We start from the raw sequence: 17,305 nt of genomic DNA on the forward strand, positions 1-17,305 counted from the left end.
ACGCGCTCTCGTCCGAGGACGCTGCGCGGCCTGCTGCCCCGGGGTGGAGCCTGAGCAGCAGGAGGCGGCCAGACTGCGGGAGAGCCGGACTGTCAGAGGAGCCTTCCTCCGCAGTGGCCAGGGGAGGGATCGGGGCCAGCTCCACTCTCTCAAGATGGGACTGTGTCACGGCCAAAGTCAACACGGCGCAAAGTCAGAGCCTTCAGGAAACCATCCCTCATCTTCTCGGGGCAACACCGGGAGCGATCTTCGGAAGAGTCTGGAGAACCCGGCAGAGCGAGACTTTCGTCTCTGAGATCTTGGGGAAGATGGGAAGGGGTGTGTGTGTGTGTGTGTGTGTGCGCGTGTGTGTGCGCACGGTGGGGGCTGGCTGGGGTCGGCCTAGACACCTCCCCCCAAGAGAGCCCGGGTGCTGAGGATCCCGGCAGGTGGCAGCCCTGGCACGGACCACCCTATGCTCCAAAGACGGTCCCCACTGGAGGGGCGGGTGGAAGGGCTCCACCAGCGGCCCCGCGCCGTGAGTGACACGCGAAAGCTATCTGGTGCACGCCGACCTGTGCCAATGCTCACGCGCATCAGGACCCCGCAGGCGGGTTATAGGAGTTGCCCAGTCATCCTTCGGGAGTTCTCATTCTCCATCCAAACACCCGAGTTTTCACATCTGCTTCTTGCTCCCCACTCCTCCCAACCCTGAGCCCTGAACGTTTTCCGCTGTGTGGGGGGGATTGTGGGCGGAGTGTGGGTGTTTGGAAACGTTCCAGGGCTCGGGCTTAGAGAAACAGGAGCTCCCGCTCAGGGCGCAGGCCCGAGTTCAGAGGGCTCCCCTGATGTTTTTTCTGGAAACTCCAAAGGCGACCACAACGCTAGGGAGGGTCTCCGGGGCCAGCTTCTGTCCCGCTGCCATGGAAAGCCGCTGGGGGCATCGCAGGCAGAAAAGGGAAGATGTCTGATCTCAGAATTTCTCTCCCCAGCCCCATCTCCCGTTTGCTGTGCGCTCTCAGGGAAGGACACCCCGCTCCCCATCTCTGGGTCTCGGTCTCCCAAGGACGATACCTAGTCCCGACCGTAGCCAGACGCAGAAATACGGCCTCACATACCTCGGGTCCAGGAGGCCCAGGAAACCCCAGGGGTCCCTTGTCTCCAACTTTGCCCTGGGGAAGAGAAGAGATGGCAGGGGAGGCGGGGGTAAGTGAGGGCCCACCTTCCTCCATCCTTTGTGTTAGTCCCCCCCACCCCGCTGTGGGGGTGGGGCTGGAAAAGCTCAGGAGCCTCTGAAGGACACCGGCCTCCATAACCAGGAGGTACCGTCCACACCCCACTGGGCAAGACACTTCATCATGTGGAAGCTCAGTTTCCCCGTCTGTAGGATGGGAACAATAATTCTCTAGCCCTTGGGTGGTTGGCAGCCTTCAAAGAAGGATAGGATGGGAAGGATCCAATATATTGGAACATTCAAGAAATACATGTCATGAAGGCTACTGCTGTTGTCAAGGCTTTGGAAGCCCCGGATTCTGATTCTCCCCAGGACTCTACAGGGACAGAGGCCTATCTATGACGCTGGGTGAGTCCTGTCCCTCTGGGGCTCAGTGTCCTGCTCTGTGAGATGGGTGACTGTCATTCCTACCCTGCTCTGCTGGTCCCTCAGGGCTGCTGCAGGAGGAAATGCGGTCTGGGGACAGGACAGGGTCCCTGGCCACATCTCACGGCTGCTTGGAGACTGTGAGGCTTGGGGGTATCAGAGCACAAGGTACTTACCAGAGGCCCCGGCTTCCCCCGTGCGCCTGGGAACCCTGGCAATCCCTGGCTCCCCTGGAAAAGACCAAGAGCAGGCTAGGGGTTAGCAAGGCCCAGAAACGGCCAGGTGAAGAGCTGCACAGTCATCCTTGCCCGCCCGAGGCCTCGAGAACACCCACCTCTGGGGGAGACTGAGCACCCCCCCCACTCTCCCTGCCTGTAAGCTCCAGCTGGGCACCCCCGTGGCCTGGGCCTCAGGGAGGCAAAGGGGAAACAGCAGGCCCTGTCCTCACCTAGTTGTCCTGGACCCTGGGAGCCCGGGGCTCCAAGCAGGCACCCCGTGCCCTGCAGGCCTGGGGAAGTCCAGAGACTGGGGCCCAGCTGGGGAAGCAGCCTGGTCCACATGGCTCACGAGCCGGAGACACTAAGGCTGGGTCAGGACAGGCCAGCCAGGAGGGAGGGAAGAGGAAGAGGGAGAGCTGGCCAACATCTGGGCCTTGTTGACCGGCTGGGTGAGGGCCAGATGTGGCCACATGGTGCCGGACACAGGCAAAGAGGAGCCGGCCTCGGTCCATCCATCAGTCGGTAGGGCCGTTTACTGCCTCGCTCACTCAGACATGTCCTAAATGTTCACTGTTCTGTGCAGGACTCTGGGCTGAGCTTTGTCAGGCCAGGCTGGGGCACTATCCTTAGGGAGCTGGCTGTCGGGCACGGGACTGAGCACAAGCCCCCATCAACCAGGTGCTGCCCCAGTGGCAGACAGACGTGCGGCTCGGGGCACGCAGAGAGGCAAGTGGCCCCTGTCCAAGCAGGTGGAGGGAACGGGGAGCCCGTGCAGAGGGCCCGTCAGCGGAGCACAGGGCCGTAAGGGCAGGAATGGGGCCGAGGGGCTCGCTCGCTGGGTGCTGGGTGCTGGGGTGAAGAGCCGTAGGGAGCCGTGGGGGGTCTGTGAGCACAGGGCAGAGCCTTGTGAGGAAGACAGACTGGGAAAGAAGAGGCCGGGGGCTTGGCAGTAAGTCAGGGGGCTGTTGTAAACGCCGGGGGAGGGACGCAGACGGGGGCCAAGGCTGGAGAAGACAGGGCTGTGTGAGAGCCATCTGCGGCAGCCGGGGGCACGGGGGACGGGGGGGATCCTGGCCAAGAGGGACCCTGAGAAGGAAGCTGGGGCCAGAGAACAGCAGGGCGGGGGGGGGGGATCTGCTGCAATTACCTTGTCTCCTTGGAATCCAGGGTCTCCTGACACACCTGGAACCCCTTGTTCACCCTAAATGCACAGCAGCAAAGAACGTTACAATGGAGACCACGGCGGGTTCCAGAAGCCTCCCCACTCGCAGACCCACCGGCAAGGGACGGCTTTGCTGAGGCCGTTCCCAGACTGGATCGGACCAGCAGCAGCTCTGTGAGAGCAAAGGGCAGGGTCCCCAGCAGGGAAGCCGGGCTGGGGAAGACAGGCCCTGGGGGGCACGGAGCCGGCCTCGCCGCACACCCGCCTGGCGTCGCTCGGGTGGCTGAACACACCGCTAACGGCAGCCGAGCTGCCTGGCCTTTCCCGGAGAACTGGCAGTTGCAGATCAAAGGGACTGTTTCCTGATCCTTCCAGGTCTTCACCATCAGCTTCATGTCACACGGGGGCAGGTGCCGGCTGTGCAGCGCCACCCTCTCAACGCCCACCCCCACCCCCACCCCCATCACAGAGGGTTCGGAGTGTTTGCATCCGTTGCTTGACATTTTTCACCACCAGGCTGGGAGCCTTGGCTTCTTCCCTCTGTGGGAGTCTCTATGCAAGCCGTCAGCGGGGGGCTACTCGTAATTCGCCACTGGTCATCCGCTAGGCCCTGGTGGCTAACACTATGTGCAAACAGTGAGCAAACGGGTCTCGAGTTAGTTCTGGGCGTTGCTTTCCTAAATGACACAGATCCTGGCCATCAGGGGTCTCTTCGGGTCCCTCCCCTATTTTCAGCCACATCCTGGTAAACGAGCTGTTGGAGAACTACATGGGAAGATGCCTCCTCTCCGGGCCGGAGTCCCATCACGCAGCCCTCGTCATCTCGCAGGCTGGATATTCCCCACAGTACCCCGGCCCTGCACTCGGCAAACACTCACAGCCCGGGGAGCAGTTGGAAGAATGGGGATAAAACCCTGGAGGAAGGGAAACTCTTAGAGAACACACATCGAGCAGCTAAGGCCAGGAGCCAGCACAAGAACTTCCTCGGTAAAACAAAGGCCAGAATGAAAATTAATAAATAAATAGCCTTTAAAAAAAAAAAAAAGTACTTTGGTTTTTCCAATCTGGAAAAATCTGTAAAATATCCCAGAGGTTTGGGAGCCAAGGAAGTTTCTTTTTGGGGTGTGTGTGTGTGTGTGTGTGTGTGTGTGTTTTAAATGCCCAAAGGAGGAGCAGAGGGGATTAAAAAAAAAAAAAAAAGTTTAAAAAGACACCTAAGAAATCAGGACAATGGATTCAGGCTGGAGCTGGAGTCTCGGTTCCAGAATGCGCCTCCACGCAGGAAGACGGAGCCAAGTGGTTGTAAGTGGGACCGGGGCCAGGCCGGGTCATGGAAAATCTGGGATTCTGGGCAGGGCGACTGGGGAACATGAAGGGATGGCTCCGTCATCCCAGGGGACAGGGGACGGCCGGGCCGGGGGTGGGGTGGGGGTGGAGGGGCCCCTCACACCCTCACCCGCTCTCAGCAACTGAAGACCCCTCCCCAGCCAAAGGGGTGAGAAAAGAAAGTCCTTTTTCTTTTCTTCTTCCTTTTCTTTTCAACCCCCAAGACTTATTTGATGTCCTTGAAAACTATGGGCAGGAAAACAATTTCCTCCACTTCTTTTTTTTTTTTTTTTCCAGAGCTTTCACATCTCAAAACGAGCCAGGCACCAGCAGTCAGCAAGCCAGCCGAGTTCCATGTAACACGTTTATTTCCATGTTCCTGAAGGACCAAGCGAGCGGGAGGCCAGCTCTGCACAGGGGCCTATAAAAAGCTCCCCCACTTCCTTTCTCCCTTGTCCGTGACCTCAACATTTCCAGAGCGCTGATGTCTCAAAACCCCAGAGCAAACAGGTAGCTGGGCGGGAGCCCCCCCCCCCCGCCCGACCCCGGACAGGAGGCCCCTGCATCTCAAGGGGAAGGCCACAGAAGAGGGGGCTTAGCAGGCAGCAGGGCAGGGCCGGAGGGGGAGCACGGGAGCCCGAGGGGGGCCGCAGCTGGGGGCCCCGGGCCAGGACAGTTAGGAGGTGGAAGAGGCGGAAACGGAGAAAGCGGTGCACCCCTGGCTACCTAGGGATGGGGCGGCCAGGACACTCTGGGTGTGCCCGTTTCGGCCCCCCCTTCTCCCCGTTCCTAAGAGTCTGAGGGCTGAGTTGCCTTTGATGCATCTCTTCCAACCCTCTGGGGCTACTGCCCCGGCTGCAAATGCAGGCACGGGCGGCGGTGACCCCCAAGGGCCTCGTCAGCCCTGCCCTTCTGCCCTAGTTCTGCTCCGTGGCCGAGGTCTCCAGAGACACGTGCCTGGGTTCGCCCCCTGACACTCCTCGCCGAGGTGCCGGGCCAGCTCCCTAGCTCACGGAGGCCCACGGAGGCCCACGGAGGCCCACGGAGGCTCGGCGGCTGGCTGGGGCAATCCCCACGGGGCCCTTACATGGTGCCCAGCCCTCATACACCTGCTCCCGTCTCTCAGGTTTATGAGGAGCTGAGCTGGTCTGAAGGCAGGTGCAGGAGGATCCCGCCCACGGGAGTAGCACTCATCTGCTCAGACTCGTGGAAACTTGGACCTGGCCCCAAAGCCCTCCCACACCCCCTTTGGGGTGCCTGCTTCACCGAGAGGCTGAGACGGGAGGGCGGGAGGAGAGCAAGGGGCAGAGCACAGGGAGCACGGCCCCCAGCCCCTCCCACCCCAGCGTCCCCGTCCCTTAGATGCTGCACGACCAGGCCAGGGGCTGCCCTGGTGCCGCCCCGCTCCGGGCCCCGGGGTCCCCCGACCCCCACGTCCAAATGTGGTTTGGCACCGGGTGAGTGCAGCAGGAGGACTGTGTGGAGGACACGTGGCACGGGTGGCCTCCCCATGGCAACTGGGAAGAAAGCGGGTCAGGGGCTCAGAGGCCTGTGCCAGCTTTTCTGTTGCACACTCAGACCACGTGCTCCCTGGGGTCGGGTTCCCAGTTCTAACTGGGGCGGCTTATGTGGATTCATTTCCTCCTGTAGCTGGAGAGGTCTCTGGCCCCCACACCATACCTGCCCCGGGGCCTGTCATCTCAGCACCCCCCCCCAACGTGCCCCCACTCTGGCCTTGGCCGCCAAGTCCAGACACTGGCCTCAGCTTTGCTCTCCGAATTCAGAGCCGGGCCTTGCCCCCCCGCCCACCCCGACCTGTGCCTCCACAGCCCCCCATGCTCTACCTGCCTCAGATCTGCACCTGCCTGAGCTCCACCTGAGTTACAAGGAAGAAGCTGGGTAACACAAATTTAGGGGGGCCAGAGGGGAGGCAGGAGAGTGCAGGGGAGTGGACCTGGCGAGAGAGCAGCAGCCACAGTGAGGTCGCCGTGGGGGTGGGGGTGGGGGTGCGGGTGCGGGTGGGGCTGGTTCGCATGCAGATAAAACACAGTGCAACAAGGGAGTATTCAGATCACCTTATCACCTTTCAGTCCGGGCTGCCCCATGTTCCCCATCAGTCCCTGCAAGACAAAGGCCAGATCCTGCGATGAGAGGGGGGCTCCAAGCCGCAGAAGCCCAGCGCCCTGCCTGGCACCCACCGGCTCGCTGTGTCCACGGGTGCTGGGCGCCCCACCCAGCGCTCAGTTTTCCCATCTGCGAAGGGGCCATGACCCCCAGCTCAGAGGGCCATGACGTGGAGTGAAGGAGCACGAGAGGGGGCCGCTGACTCATGAACCACAGCACTCTGAACGAATCCAGGGGAGAAGGGGGCCGAGGGGGACAGATGGGAGCCTCGTGCATCGTCACCCACACGTTGGCCAAACAGGATCGTTCCTGGAATGGGGTCCGAGCAGTGCGGGCCACTCTTTCCTGCACGCCCAGCCCACCCAGGGACGCACCAAGTCCACTGTTTGCCGGTACAGTTTCTATGCCCCAGGTGATGCCCCCCGTTGACCTTTCAGTGCCTCGACATCTGGCCCCACAGGAGACTCAAGCTCAGCGCAAGGACTGCTGTGCAAGGACACGTCAGCCATAAATGACATACAGATGATGACTGGCTCGCTCCCGACCTGCCAGCTTCCGCCCAGCACCCCGTGAACCCCCGACCTCCCCTCCCCCAGCACTGTGCCCAGGCACCCTTCCCTCTGGGCTGCAGTGGGTCAGGGGGTGCCTGGCTGGGAGCAGACCCGGATTAAGGGATGGCTCTGGTTTACCTTCACGCCCTTGGGTCCTGGATAGCCAATCGGACCCAGTGCTCCCATGTCGCCCTGACAAGAGAAAGAGAAGAGGGCACGGTGAGGAGGTGGCTCCCGGGCGGCTGGCCTGGGAGGGATGATTCCCAACGTCCCCTCGCCTGGGCTCCTGAGGACACAACCCCACTGGCTTTGTCAGACCACCTGGTCTCTGCGGCTCGCTCACCGCGTGCAGGATTCAGGGAGGCTCACGGCTCCATGCCTCAGTTTCCCCATCTAAAAGGGGGACCAGTGCAATCTACCTCCTAGACTTGTTTCAGGAAGAACTGACGTACGGGTACGAAGTGCTTGGCACGGTCCGGAGGCATTTAGGGCTGTTCCAGCTGAAGGGGCTCTGCTGGCACCAATGGGTGAAGGCCCCACACAACACAGCCTCGAAATGCCCCATCGTGCTGAGGTGGGAAACCCTGGCTGACAGAAGGGGTAGCTGGATCCTGTCTGTACAAGCCCACCCTCTCTTCCCCTCTCGGGTCCTCACCTCCTGTCACCCCCACCGCCGCTGCCCCCAGCCGCAGCCATAACGTTAAGCCCACACCCCCTAAAAATGCTCTCTCCTCTCCCTTTTCCATCTGTTGGGACTTGTCAACGTGTCTGGCGGCTGTGGGTGCTCAAGCAACGCCCCTGACCTCCCTGGGCCCCGGTTTCCCGTATCCCTGTGCCAGGCTCCGCAGGGGCCCTGGCAAGTGCTCTGCAGCACTAGGGGAACAGCCGCGGCCCGGGGCGTCCTGCGGGGACTGCCCTGAGATGTCTCCATTGCATCCCTGCCCGACCCCCCACCAGCAACAGGCCGTGTGACCTTGAGCAAAACACCTGCCCTCTCTGGACCTCGGGATCCCCCACCTGATTAGGTCAAACCGAACCCTCTAGCTGAACCTCTGCCAAGCAGTGGCGCTTTCAGCTCCATCACGTAATCTTCTGGTGAAGGAAGCACGGCCTCTACAGGTGAGGAGACGACACAAACTACACTGTCCGCCAGGCAGGGAGCTGAGCACCTCACCTGCCTCGACCCAAGGACTCCTCACAGCCGCCCTTGGAGAGTGCCCCTACTGCCAACCCCATTTTACAGATGGGGGACCCGAGGCTCCATAGCGTTAGGACTGGGAGGAGCTGGGATTCACACCCCACCCGGGAGTCCATCTCCAGACCTTCCAGGCAATTCTGAAGTCGCCTTGGGAGAGGAGGGAGAGAGGGGAGTGAAGAGGCCAGGGTCTGAGGAAAAGCCAGCCCTCCAGAGAAGGGCACTTCCCTAGGCCCTGCTCGCTCCTATGTCTCTCCCTCTGTTTCCCGGGCTGAAGGGGGCCGGGCTGGCCTGCCCAGGGTCCCCCGTGGTACACGATAAGCCGAGTAGGCTCCGCTGGCACGGCCGGCTCCAGCCGGGCCCGGGCTGTGGGCAGGCGACCGGTCCGCTGCTGCAGGAACACCGGCTCCTCCCTCCCGCTGCAGGCCCCAAGGTGGTACCCGGCCCCGGGGCCCTGGGGAGCCACAGCAGCACCACACTGGCCGCCCCGGCGGCCCCTCCAAGGACTTGCACGGGCCCAACCCCACAGGGCAAGGGGCTCCGGCTGCGGGCGCAAGGGGAGAGGGCGGCGGCTTGCTCATGGCACAGCTTCCCCTGCTGGCAGGACCCCAGGGCCGGGCTCTAGGAGCACTGGGGGAGAAACAGAAACTTCTAGGCCACTCCCGCTTCCCGGCCCAGTGCAGCCTGCAGAGCACCACGGCTCTGGGCTAGACCCCGTGTGGGCAGCCTGGCCGGGTGACACACAGCGGGGCACGTCCTCACAAGAAAAAAACGACGAGTCGCGGCCTGCACCGGGCCCCGGTCCCACCGTGCCTAAGCCCCCGGACGCCGGCTACACATCCTGCCCTCCGTCCTGCTGACCTCACCGAAACACAAGCAGGCAGGCCGGCGACCGTCCACGGGACTCCTGCTGCGAGTGGATGCCGCGCTCGACGTCAAGGTCCCGCCGACGCCGCTCACCCGAGCTGACGCCGGGCCCAGGCTGCCGGCCCTTCGCGGCGACCCCATCTCAGGGATGAGGAAGCCGAGGCACACGGAGAGCGTCACTCACTCAAGACTAGGCAACAGTCGGGGGACGGGGGACGGGGGACGGGGGCAGGCCCAGAGCCCAGGTCTGGCTGGCTGGCCGGCCCCGCGGACTCCTACCCGGGGCCCTGGGCGATGCGAGCTCGGCTGGACCGGCACACGCCGCAGGTGTCCAGGTGGGCCCGCCGGGGGGCCCCTGAAAGGACACCGGGAGGCGGGGCTCCCACCTCTCTTCACACCTGTCCTACCTCCCTGCCCTGCTGCTCCTCTGCAGCTCTGACACCCGGGCCACCCGCTTCCGTACCCAGAACATTCTGCCCTGGGCTCCCGTTGTTAGCGCGCCCTCACCCTTTGGCCGGAGCGCCAGGATCCCTGCCCTGACCCAGGGCCCTGCTGTCGGGTCCTGCAGCCTTTGCCACACGGGGCCACCATTTCTGTGTGTGCCCAGGCAGCCACCGCCTGCCCCCCGCCTCCCAAAGTGGCTTAACCACCGGGTGCAAATGACGCTCACATTTATGAACCCTCTAGAGAGGAATCCATGGTCCTAGAACTGTCTTTGAAGGCAACAAGGCCTCTTTCCAGAAACTGATGGGGCTCGGTAGCTTGGGGACAGGGACCTGGGCGCTGTGGTCTTAATAGAAGCACCATCGCTCACACAGAACAGCCCCTGGCGCTGTCCGGTCCACACTTACTCATCTGCTGCCTCCAGAAGTCACACAGAGCTGAGTGGGTGATGGACACCGGCCCTGCTGGTCCGGCGCTTCGCTGTGTGACCTCGAGCAGGTGTCTCAGCCTCTCTGTGCCTCTGTTCCCTGAAGTGTACGATGGTAACCCCACTTCCTACCCTCAGAGGCTTGCTATGATCATTAAACACTTAGCACCAGGCCTGGCACACGAGGCTTTGCTAAGTGTCGGCGAGGGAGGCTCCTGAGCCTGCTTTATCACGAGGAAACAAAGCCAGATAATCACGGACTGACAATATGGTGGGCCCGTCCACTGTGCCCCATGTGCTGGACTTTGGCCAGACCACATATTCTTTGGGTCTCATTAGACCCACGGAAGAGCCAAAACTCCCTCTGTGTCACTCCAAATCAAAAAGACAAACCTTCTTTGTTCGGCAGATGCAGGAATCAGGCACACTTTTCTTGAGGGCCAGCCAAAGGGTTTCAGTTACTCAAAGGGGGCCGCTCTGAGGCGGTCTCCCCTCGGAGGCTGCAGGGGGCCAGCGGCGGCGTCGTGGCATCCGGGTCACACCGACCTGGGCTGCAAGTCCTGGCTGGTGATCTCGGGCCCCAGCCTCCCTAGCTGGGTGATGGGGCCGCCGCCGCCCCCCTCAAGGATCTCAAGGCCTCCCGCCCACCCCCATCTAATGCACGTGAAGCACACACTAAACAGACAGATGCCCCATAAATGTTTGTCTGTCTCCTCACACCCTTCTTCCTGCCTGCAAGGACCTATGGGGGCGGGGGAGGCCTGTAGGGAGGATGACAGGGGATGTTTCAGCTTCCGTCTGCATGCACACTGCTTCAGCTGACCAGCCAGAAGGCACTGAATAAACCTGAATCTCCACTAAAATGATTATCAATATGTGGAATTCCCATTCGCTCAGCGAAAACCCACATCCTCTGGAAAACCAGAGGTGACTCATGATCCCTCTTCCCCCTTTAACTCCTGGTTAGAAAATTCCTTTCCTCTCCAACTCTCGGGGGAGGCCACTATTCTCCATCCGGCACCCCCGCCCCCACTCCCGGGGCACAGAAGCTGCTGTTTCCAAAAATCCGGGGCGGACGGGGGTCCTTGGGTGAGAGAGGGCACTAGTTCGGGGAGCAGCGGTGATTTGGCAGGGTCAGGTCTGTGCCTGTGACTCTAGCACCACCACCACCATCACACAGCAGAGGGAATTTTATAACAGGGGAAGTGAGTCTGAAATGGCAGAGAAAGACACAGGCCAAGAGGGAAACTTGAGGAGGGGTAGGTCAGCAATTTGGACATTATGAGGGGGCACACGGTCTGAGGAATGCAGGGACACCCCAACTCTGGCCATTCAGAAACGGGATACATGGAGGAGCGGCCTGGATTAGGAGGCAGAAGGCGTGCCTGTCCAGCATGTCTCCATCTCCCCCTGCCTTGTGGGACCGGGGGCGGGGAGGGGGGCTCAGTTTCCCTATCTGCCAAATGGGATTCCCCTCAGAGAGCCCGTGGCTAGAGCTGCCAGGCTGAGCAAACGAAAATACAATTCGCCCAGCTAAATCCAAATGTCAGACAAACACCGAATGCTGTTCTAGTATAAATGTGTTCTAAATATTGCAGCCGAAATTCAAATTTCCCTGGGCGTGTTGTATTTTATCTGGCAACCCTCCCTGTGGAAAGCAAAGGGGAGGTTAGGTGGGAAAGAGCCTCGGAAGGAGTCAGGAGGGCCACGGGCAGGGCCTGAGGCTCCAGAGCCTGCATTCATTTGGCCAAATGATATTCTTGCTCCTCTCAGGACCCATATAGGGGACACCAGGACAATGAGGAGGAGAAGCACGTGCTGACGATGAAAGCCAGGAGAGCTGGCTCCCTTCAGGGGAGCTGTGGGAACCGAGAGCATTTAGCCTGAAGAAGGAGCGCAGCAGGGACAGAGGACAGGCATCTTTCTCTCGAAGAGCCTCCCCAGGGGCAGGGGAATGACGGGGGCTCAGTGGGCAGGAAAGCCACCCACAGCGAGAGCTCTGCAGAATGGCCCGGGCTCCCACGGGAAAGGGCGCCCAACACCAGGCCGCTCAAGCTGGAGTGTAATCACCCCGTGACCAGGATGTTCCAGAAGGCGTCCCCGTGAGCTTAGAGGAGGCGGGACGGCCAGACTTTGGGGTCCTCCTAAGCTGGGGTTCTCTATCTCTCGTGTGGATACTCCTTTTCCAAAGCATTAGCTCAGTGCCCCGGGCCAAAGAAGATGCCCAGCAAAGTCCTGCTGAATGGACAGCAGGGATGACGGATGCCCGCCTCATGGGTGGGCATTTCCCTGTCCCAAGTCAAGGAGATGTCGCTTGTCAATCACACCCCCTCCTTCCCACTAGTTCCAACGTGAGTTTGAAATCTTTCTCCACACAGTGATCTAGAGGCCTGCTACCACGCATAACACGTGTGTGCGCGCCTATGTGTGAACTAACAATGACCATTATTATCACGACTAGCACCTCTCGAGTCCTCACTGCGCACAAAGCGCCTTTATGTGTGCTAGCGTCTTTGAATCTTCACAACAGAAGTCTAACTTGGGTACTCATGTCACCCCCATTTTGTAGATGAAGAAAGTGAGACACAGGGAAGTTAAGAAATTTGCTCAGAACCCGAATTCAACAAGTGGCAGAGCTAAGACCCCAAACCCACGTGACCTGGTTCCAGGGACAGCGCCAGACCGTGGGCATCTGTGGTCCTAATAAGAGGGTGCACGACGATCTCATCTTATGGAGGGGGGACCCTGGGGCCCTGGGAAGTGAGCTGTGGCTGAAGAGCACAGAAGCAGGAGGAGGCGAGGCTAGGGACCCTCCGCCTCCACCCCTATCCTGCCCAGGTTCTGCACTCACCCACCTGGGTGGGACCATGCTGCCCCTGGGGCCCTCTTATTAGGACTGGCTTCCCCTGAACAACGGGGTCCCTGAACGCCTCCGGGGCCTTCTCCAGCCTCCCACTGAGCAGAAATTCTTGGCACAGTTGCTGGAGTAGCCAATGCTGGCAGCCCATTTGTCCAACAAGGGAATGGTCTACTTTTGTCCCTCTGGGGCACCCCGGACTCAAACCCCTGAGGAGTGACCAGAGGACAGAGCAAAGGGGGAATGAGACCCTTGGGAAAGCTCTTAGAGTCATTTCCCGGGCCTGGACCTCTCAAGGGGCTCTTGCGGCTTGACCCAGGGTCAAGGTCCTACTGTGAGAGCCCAGCACGAGGCCCTGGCTTTGGCTGCTGGAACCACTCCACTCGGCCTACCCCAACCTGTGGGGTCAGAGGTCAGCCTGCCTCCCACCTCCCCATCCACGGGCGTCACTCCCAGGAGTGTCAGGAGGTAATCGCAGTGATGAACACAACGATAGTTTCCTCTGATTGCACACTTAGCAAATGCTGGGCCCGGTGCCAAGGACAGTCCGCGTAAGGCCTCGGTTACTCCTCACAACGCCCCCTCCCAGCCCCAGAGTAGTCAATGATCATCACCATCTTACAGATGAGGAACTAAGGCTCAGGGAGGGTAACTCCACGCAGGCCACACAGTCAGGATGTGGCAGGTGGTCTGGCTCCAGAGTCACTGAACTATGCAGGAAAGGGCTCAGAGAGGGTGAGGGATCAACCTGAGGACCCGAAGCAGGGCTTTCCTCCCTCTGCCCCCTGGCCAGACTGACAGGTCCTGCTCCCCAGCTCCTCCTGGGGTTTGATGAGAGGACCTTTTCCCCATCAGGGCGTGTTGCTTACCCCCCACACCCTGTCTCTTGCCCCCGCCAACCAGGCATCTGGGTACTTACAATGAGGCCGGGCACTCCTTGGGGCCCTGGCAGGCCCAGTTCTCCCTGAAAATAGAAAGAGACCAAAGGGGTTACTTGCCCTGTCTCCCCTCTAGCCACTCCGACCGTGCTATCCCCCCGTGGGCACCTGGCGGGATCCTTCGGAGCTGACCATTCCCTGTGCCTGATTAGTGACTCTTGGAGCCTGGCCTGAAGCTTGGACAAGAAGACCCTTCCCCCTTCTGCCATCGGCCTTCCGCATCTGTAAAATGGGGAGGCTGGATTTCCAGACCCAGGATTTTCCACTTGTCAGTGTCCGAGAAGAGGCACAATCCTGATCATGACAACAAAGATGTGCTGGGCGCCTGGCCCAGGTGTCACCTCACCTTCACTGTGCAGACGGCAAAACTGAGGCTCGAGAGGGATGGGATGTGGCCAAGGTCAAGTGCAAGGAAATAACATAGGGGCGAGGGCTCTGAGCTGAGAGCCACGGGGCCGGCCTCTGTCCCTCTGTCAGCTGGGAGGCGCTGGGGCCCTCAGAGGAGCCCACCATCCCCGCAAGGAGGCTGTCGGTCTCTGCCTCCCGGGGCCTCCCTTCAGTGCCTTGCACCAGAAAAGACAGGTGGAGGGGCTTGAATCAAGTTCAAGATGCAAAGACATAGGGCAGCCCTGGTGGCTCAGTGGTTTAGCACCACCTTCGGTCCAGGGCGTGATCGAGTCCCACATGGGGCTCCCTGCATGGAGCCTGCTTCTCCCTCTGCCTGTGTCTCTGCCTCTGTGTGTGTGTGTGTGTGTGTGTGTGTGTGTGTGTGTCATGAATAAATAAGTAAAATATTAAAAAAAAAAGATGCAAAGACATGAATAAAAATGGGGGGGAGCTCTGGAAATGCCGATCATCAGTGAGAATTGCCAAGCCCCCTCCAGGTGATCGTCTTGCCTCCCGTGTGTGCCGACAGGAGGCCGTCACTACAGACAAGACGGGGGGAAGCAGCCCTGCCTTTAAAATGAGGGAAGCGAGTCCCAGGGAAGGGCAGCGACTTGTCAAGGTCTCAACAGCTGCGTGGCCAAGCCGGGGCCGCTCATCAGGTCCTCTTTCTGCTCCCGTGGGACCTGAGTATGAAGACCCCACGGCCGACCCCAGATGCCGGCCTCCGGGATGACATCACCTATTATTAGGGCACCTGACCCGGTAACTGATACACCGGAGAGGCTCTGATTTCCCACCACCGTGCCTTCGCTGGTGACCTATCCTCCCCAGGGAATGTCCCCTCACCTGTCTCCTCACCCCAATCCAGGGTCACCTGCCCCAGGAGGCTTCCTGTCTCTTTATCCCTCCTCCACGGCCCCCGGGGCCTTAGACCCCACATGTCTCACTGTGCCTGGCACGACGGACCGGACAGACAGCCGTGAGCTCCTCGAGGGCAGGCGGTGTGCCCGCGGTGACCTGCTGCTCACAACCGCCCCATCCCTGCTCCCAGCGTCTCGTTCTGTCCTTGCACCAGCCCTCTGACCCCCAGATTTACAGACCGGGAAACTGAGATGCAGAGAAGGGAACCGATGTGTCCAGGTGATGCAGCAGGATTCAAACCTGAGTCCGTGTGGCTCTGAGACCAGGGCTTAGGCCCCAAGGGGAGCTGGGGTTAGCCCAGGCTGGGGCGGGCTCAGGGAGCCTTTGTGGGATTGAAATCAGTGCCTAATCAGGGGCTGAGGGCAGATCCAGCAGTCACCTCTACAGAAAACACAGCTGGCCACAGCTGCTGAGGTGGGAAGCCCCGGAGAGATGGGGGAACACGGCAGGTGTTTGTTCCCAGTCTGCTCCCCCCGGGCAGAGAAGAAGCTTCCCCTCCCGCAGAGCCCCAGCCTGGGACAGGAAGGGGAGGGCGGGCTAGTACCTCAGGGCAGGCTGACCTGGCTCCTTGATGGGCCTCCCATTATTTACAAACTCTATAAACATGCCTCTGCTGAAGATTGTTTAGAACTCAGCTCTTCTTCCCTTACAGGGCCTGCAAACCATCTGCTCCCCCAGGGCGCTGCCGTCCCATAAACATTTCTGATGCTTTGGAAGATGGTAGTAGCCCTGGCTCCCCTAGTGGGGGGCGACCCGAGAATCTTCCTGAGTCCTTGGGGATGGGCACGGTCTGGGGCTTGGGGAGCAAGGGCTCGGTGGGCTGGAGGGCTTTCCTGGGGGGCCCACGGCGGACAGGAGCCTGGGGTTCAGAGGTGGCAGGGCTGGGATTTGATCCCATCTGTCTGACCCCAAAGCCTGGATTCCTCAAACCCGCTGTGTGCTTGTTCTGGAATCTCTTTCCTGTTCCCAAAGACTTGAAATACTTACGGGGTTTCCATCCAGTCCTGGAGGACCTCGTTCCCCAAAGTCTCCAGGAAACCCCTGAAGGCATAAAAGAGAGAACAAACACCTGCAGATTAGTGTTTTTACCTGTGGGGTGGCTTCCATCCGAACCCCTGGGGGCACTTAAGGACAAGTCCACGCAGGCTCACTCCTTGGTTCTGGGATCTGGGCAGGCGATGGGGTCACCTCCACAAACACCTTCACATGAGGAACTTCTCAGGGACTGGCTACTGGGGAGGGGCCCACAGCTTGGGAGCCCTTTCCTTGTCTACATAGAATCTGAGAAGGAACGAATGCCTGGCTCCTGGCTCCGCAGCATGGAAATACCCACCCCAAACCTAACCCCCCGCCCCCGACGGAGGAGGCCGGAAGGACGAGAACAAAGGTCAGGAAGCTGAGTCTAGGCCTGACCCAGCAGCTGACTTGCTGAGCAGTTTATGGACATCCCTTTACCCCATGAGCCTCAGTTTCCACACTAGGCAAAGCAGGGAAGGCCTCTGCAACATTTTCCAGCTCAGACCTTCTGCGGCTGTGACACGCTCTTCAAAAGCCGCCCTATGCAATCACGATCCCCATTTTTACAGGTAAAGAAAGAGAAGCTCTGGAAGCATAACTGTCAAGGTTACACGAGGTCACACGGTAGGTGACCATCGGCCCCCGCTGCCGAGGTGAGTTTCAGAGGCTCAGAGAGGGGCCAGGCCACCCAGCCCAGTCATCCCCTCCCTGACCCCATTCCCTACTCTCCCGGGAGACAGGCAGCTGGAAAAACATCAGCTGTGGGGACATCTCTGGGGACCAGGGTAGGGGTGAGTATTTCACTTCAAAAGGGAAAAAAAAAAAGTCTCCAAGCTTAGAATTTAGGGAAACCTGTTCTTCCCCTTTGCTTGAATTCAAATCGTTGTTTTTTCAGGGAAATTTAATAAAAAACACAGCACATGTTTCTCTGACCAGGCGGATGCCTGAGCCGTTCAGTCAAGATTCCTCCGGGAGGATAATCTGCATCTGGTTTCTACCACAACTGGGGGGATCCGGTGAGTACATTAAACCTAAAGGACAAGACCCAAAGCAAGGACAACGTCTGTCCTGGCTGAGCAAAGAGACCTTGAAATGGTGTGTGCGTCCAGGCCTTTGTCCTTGTCCTCCCTATCCAGCTGTCCCATTCTCCTCAGATCCCTCCTCTGCCAGGGAGCCCTCCTGGATCAGAAGGGCAGAGGTCGGCATTCATTCTGCGGGAGGTGTGGCTTCGTGCAGACAGCCACAGGAGGACGCGAGGACAGAATCATGAGTTTCAGACCGACCCAGGCGCT

The 17,305-nt window shown here is 60.2% G+C and overlaps 1 protein-coding gene across 9 annotated transcripts in view; it reads right to left on the reverse strand.

The window, feature by feature from the left end:
* COL27A1 (collagen type XXVII alpha 1 chain) overlaps positions 1 to 17,305 on the reverse strand; it is a 134,877-nt gene that overhangs the window by 60,919 nt on the left and 56,653 nt on the right. For all 9 annotated transcript variants that reach the window (XR_005988810.1, XR_005988811.1, XR_005988812.1 and 6 more), the window contains 7 exons: positions 15,984 to 16,037; positions 13,670 to 13,714; positions 7,099 to 7,152; positions 6,361 to 6,405; positions 2,945 to 2,998; positions 1,756 to 1,809; positions 1,098 to 1,151 (listed from right to left, as the gene is read on the reverse strand). Coding sequence is in view for 6 of the 9 variants with exons in the window: in XM_041760910.1 (XP_041616844.1) it covers positions 1,098 to 1,151; positions 1,756 to 1,809; positions 2,945 to 2,998; positions 6,361 to 6,405; positions 7,099 to 7,152; positions 13,670 to 13,714; positions 15,984 to 16,037 (360 nt within the window). In the remaining 3 variants the exon portion in view is untranslated. The remainder of the gene's footprint in view (positions 1 to 1,097; positions 1,152 to 1,755; positions 1,810 to 2,944; positions 2,999 to 6,360; positions 6,406 to 7,098; positions 7,153 to 13,669; positions 13,715 to 15,983; positions 16,038 to 17,305) is intronic.

Source organism: Vulpes lagopus, chromosome 7 (genome assembly GCF_018345385.1).
Source record: "Vulpes lagopus strain Blue_001 chromosome 7, ASM1834538v1, whole genome shotgun sequence".
In the NCBI taxonomy this organism is placed as follows: domain Eukaryota; kingdom Metazoa; phylum Chordata; class Mammalia; order Carnivora; family Canidae; genus Vulpes; species Vulpes lagopus.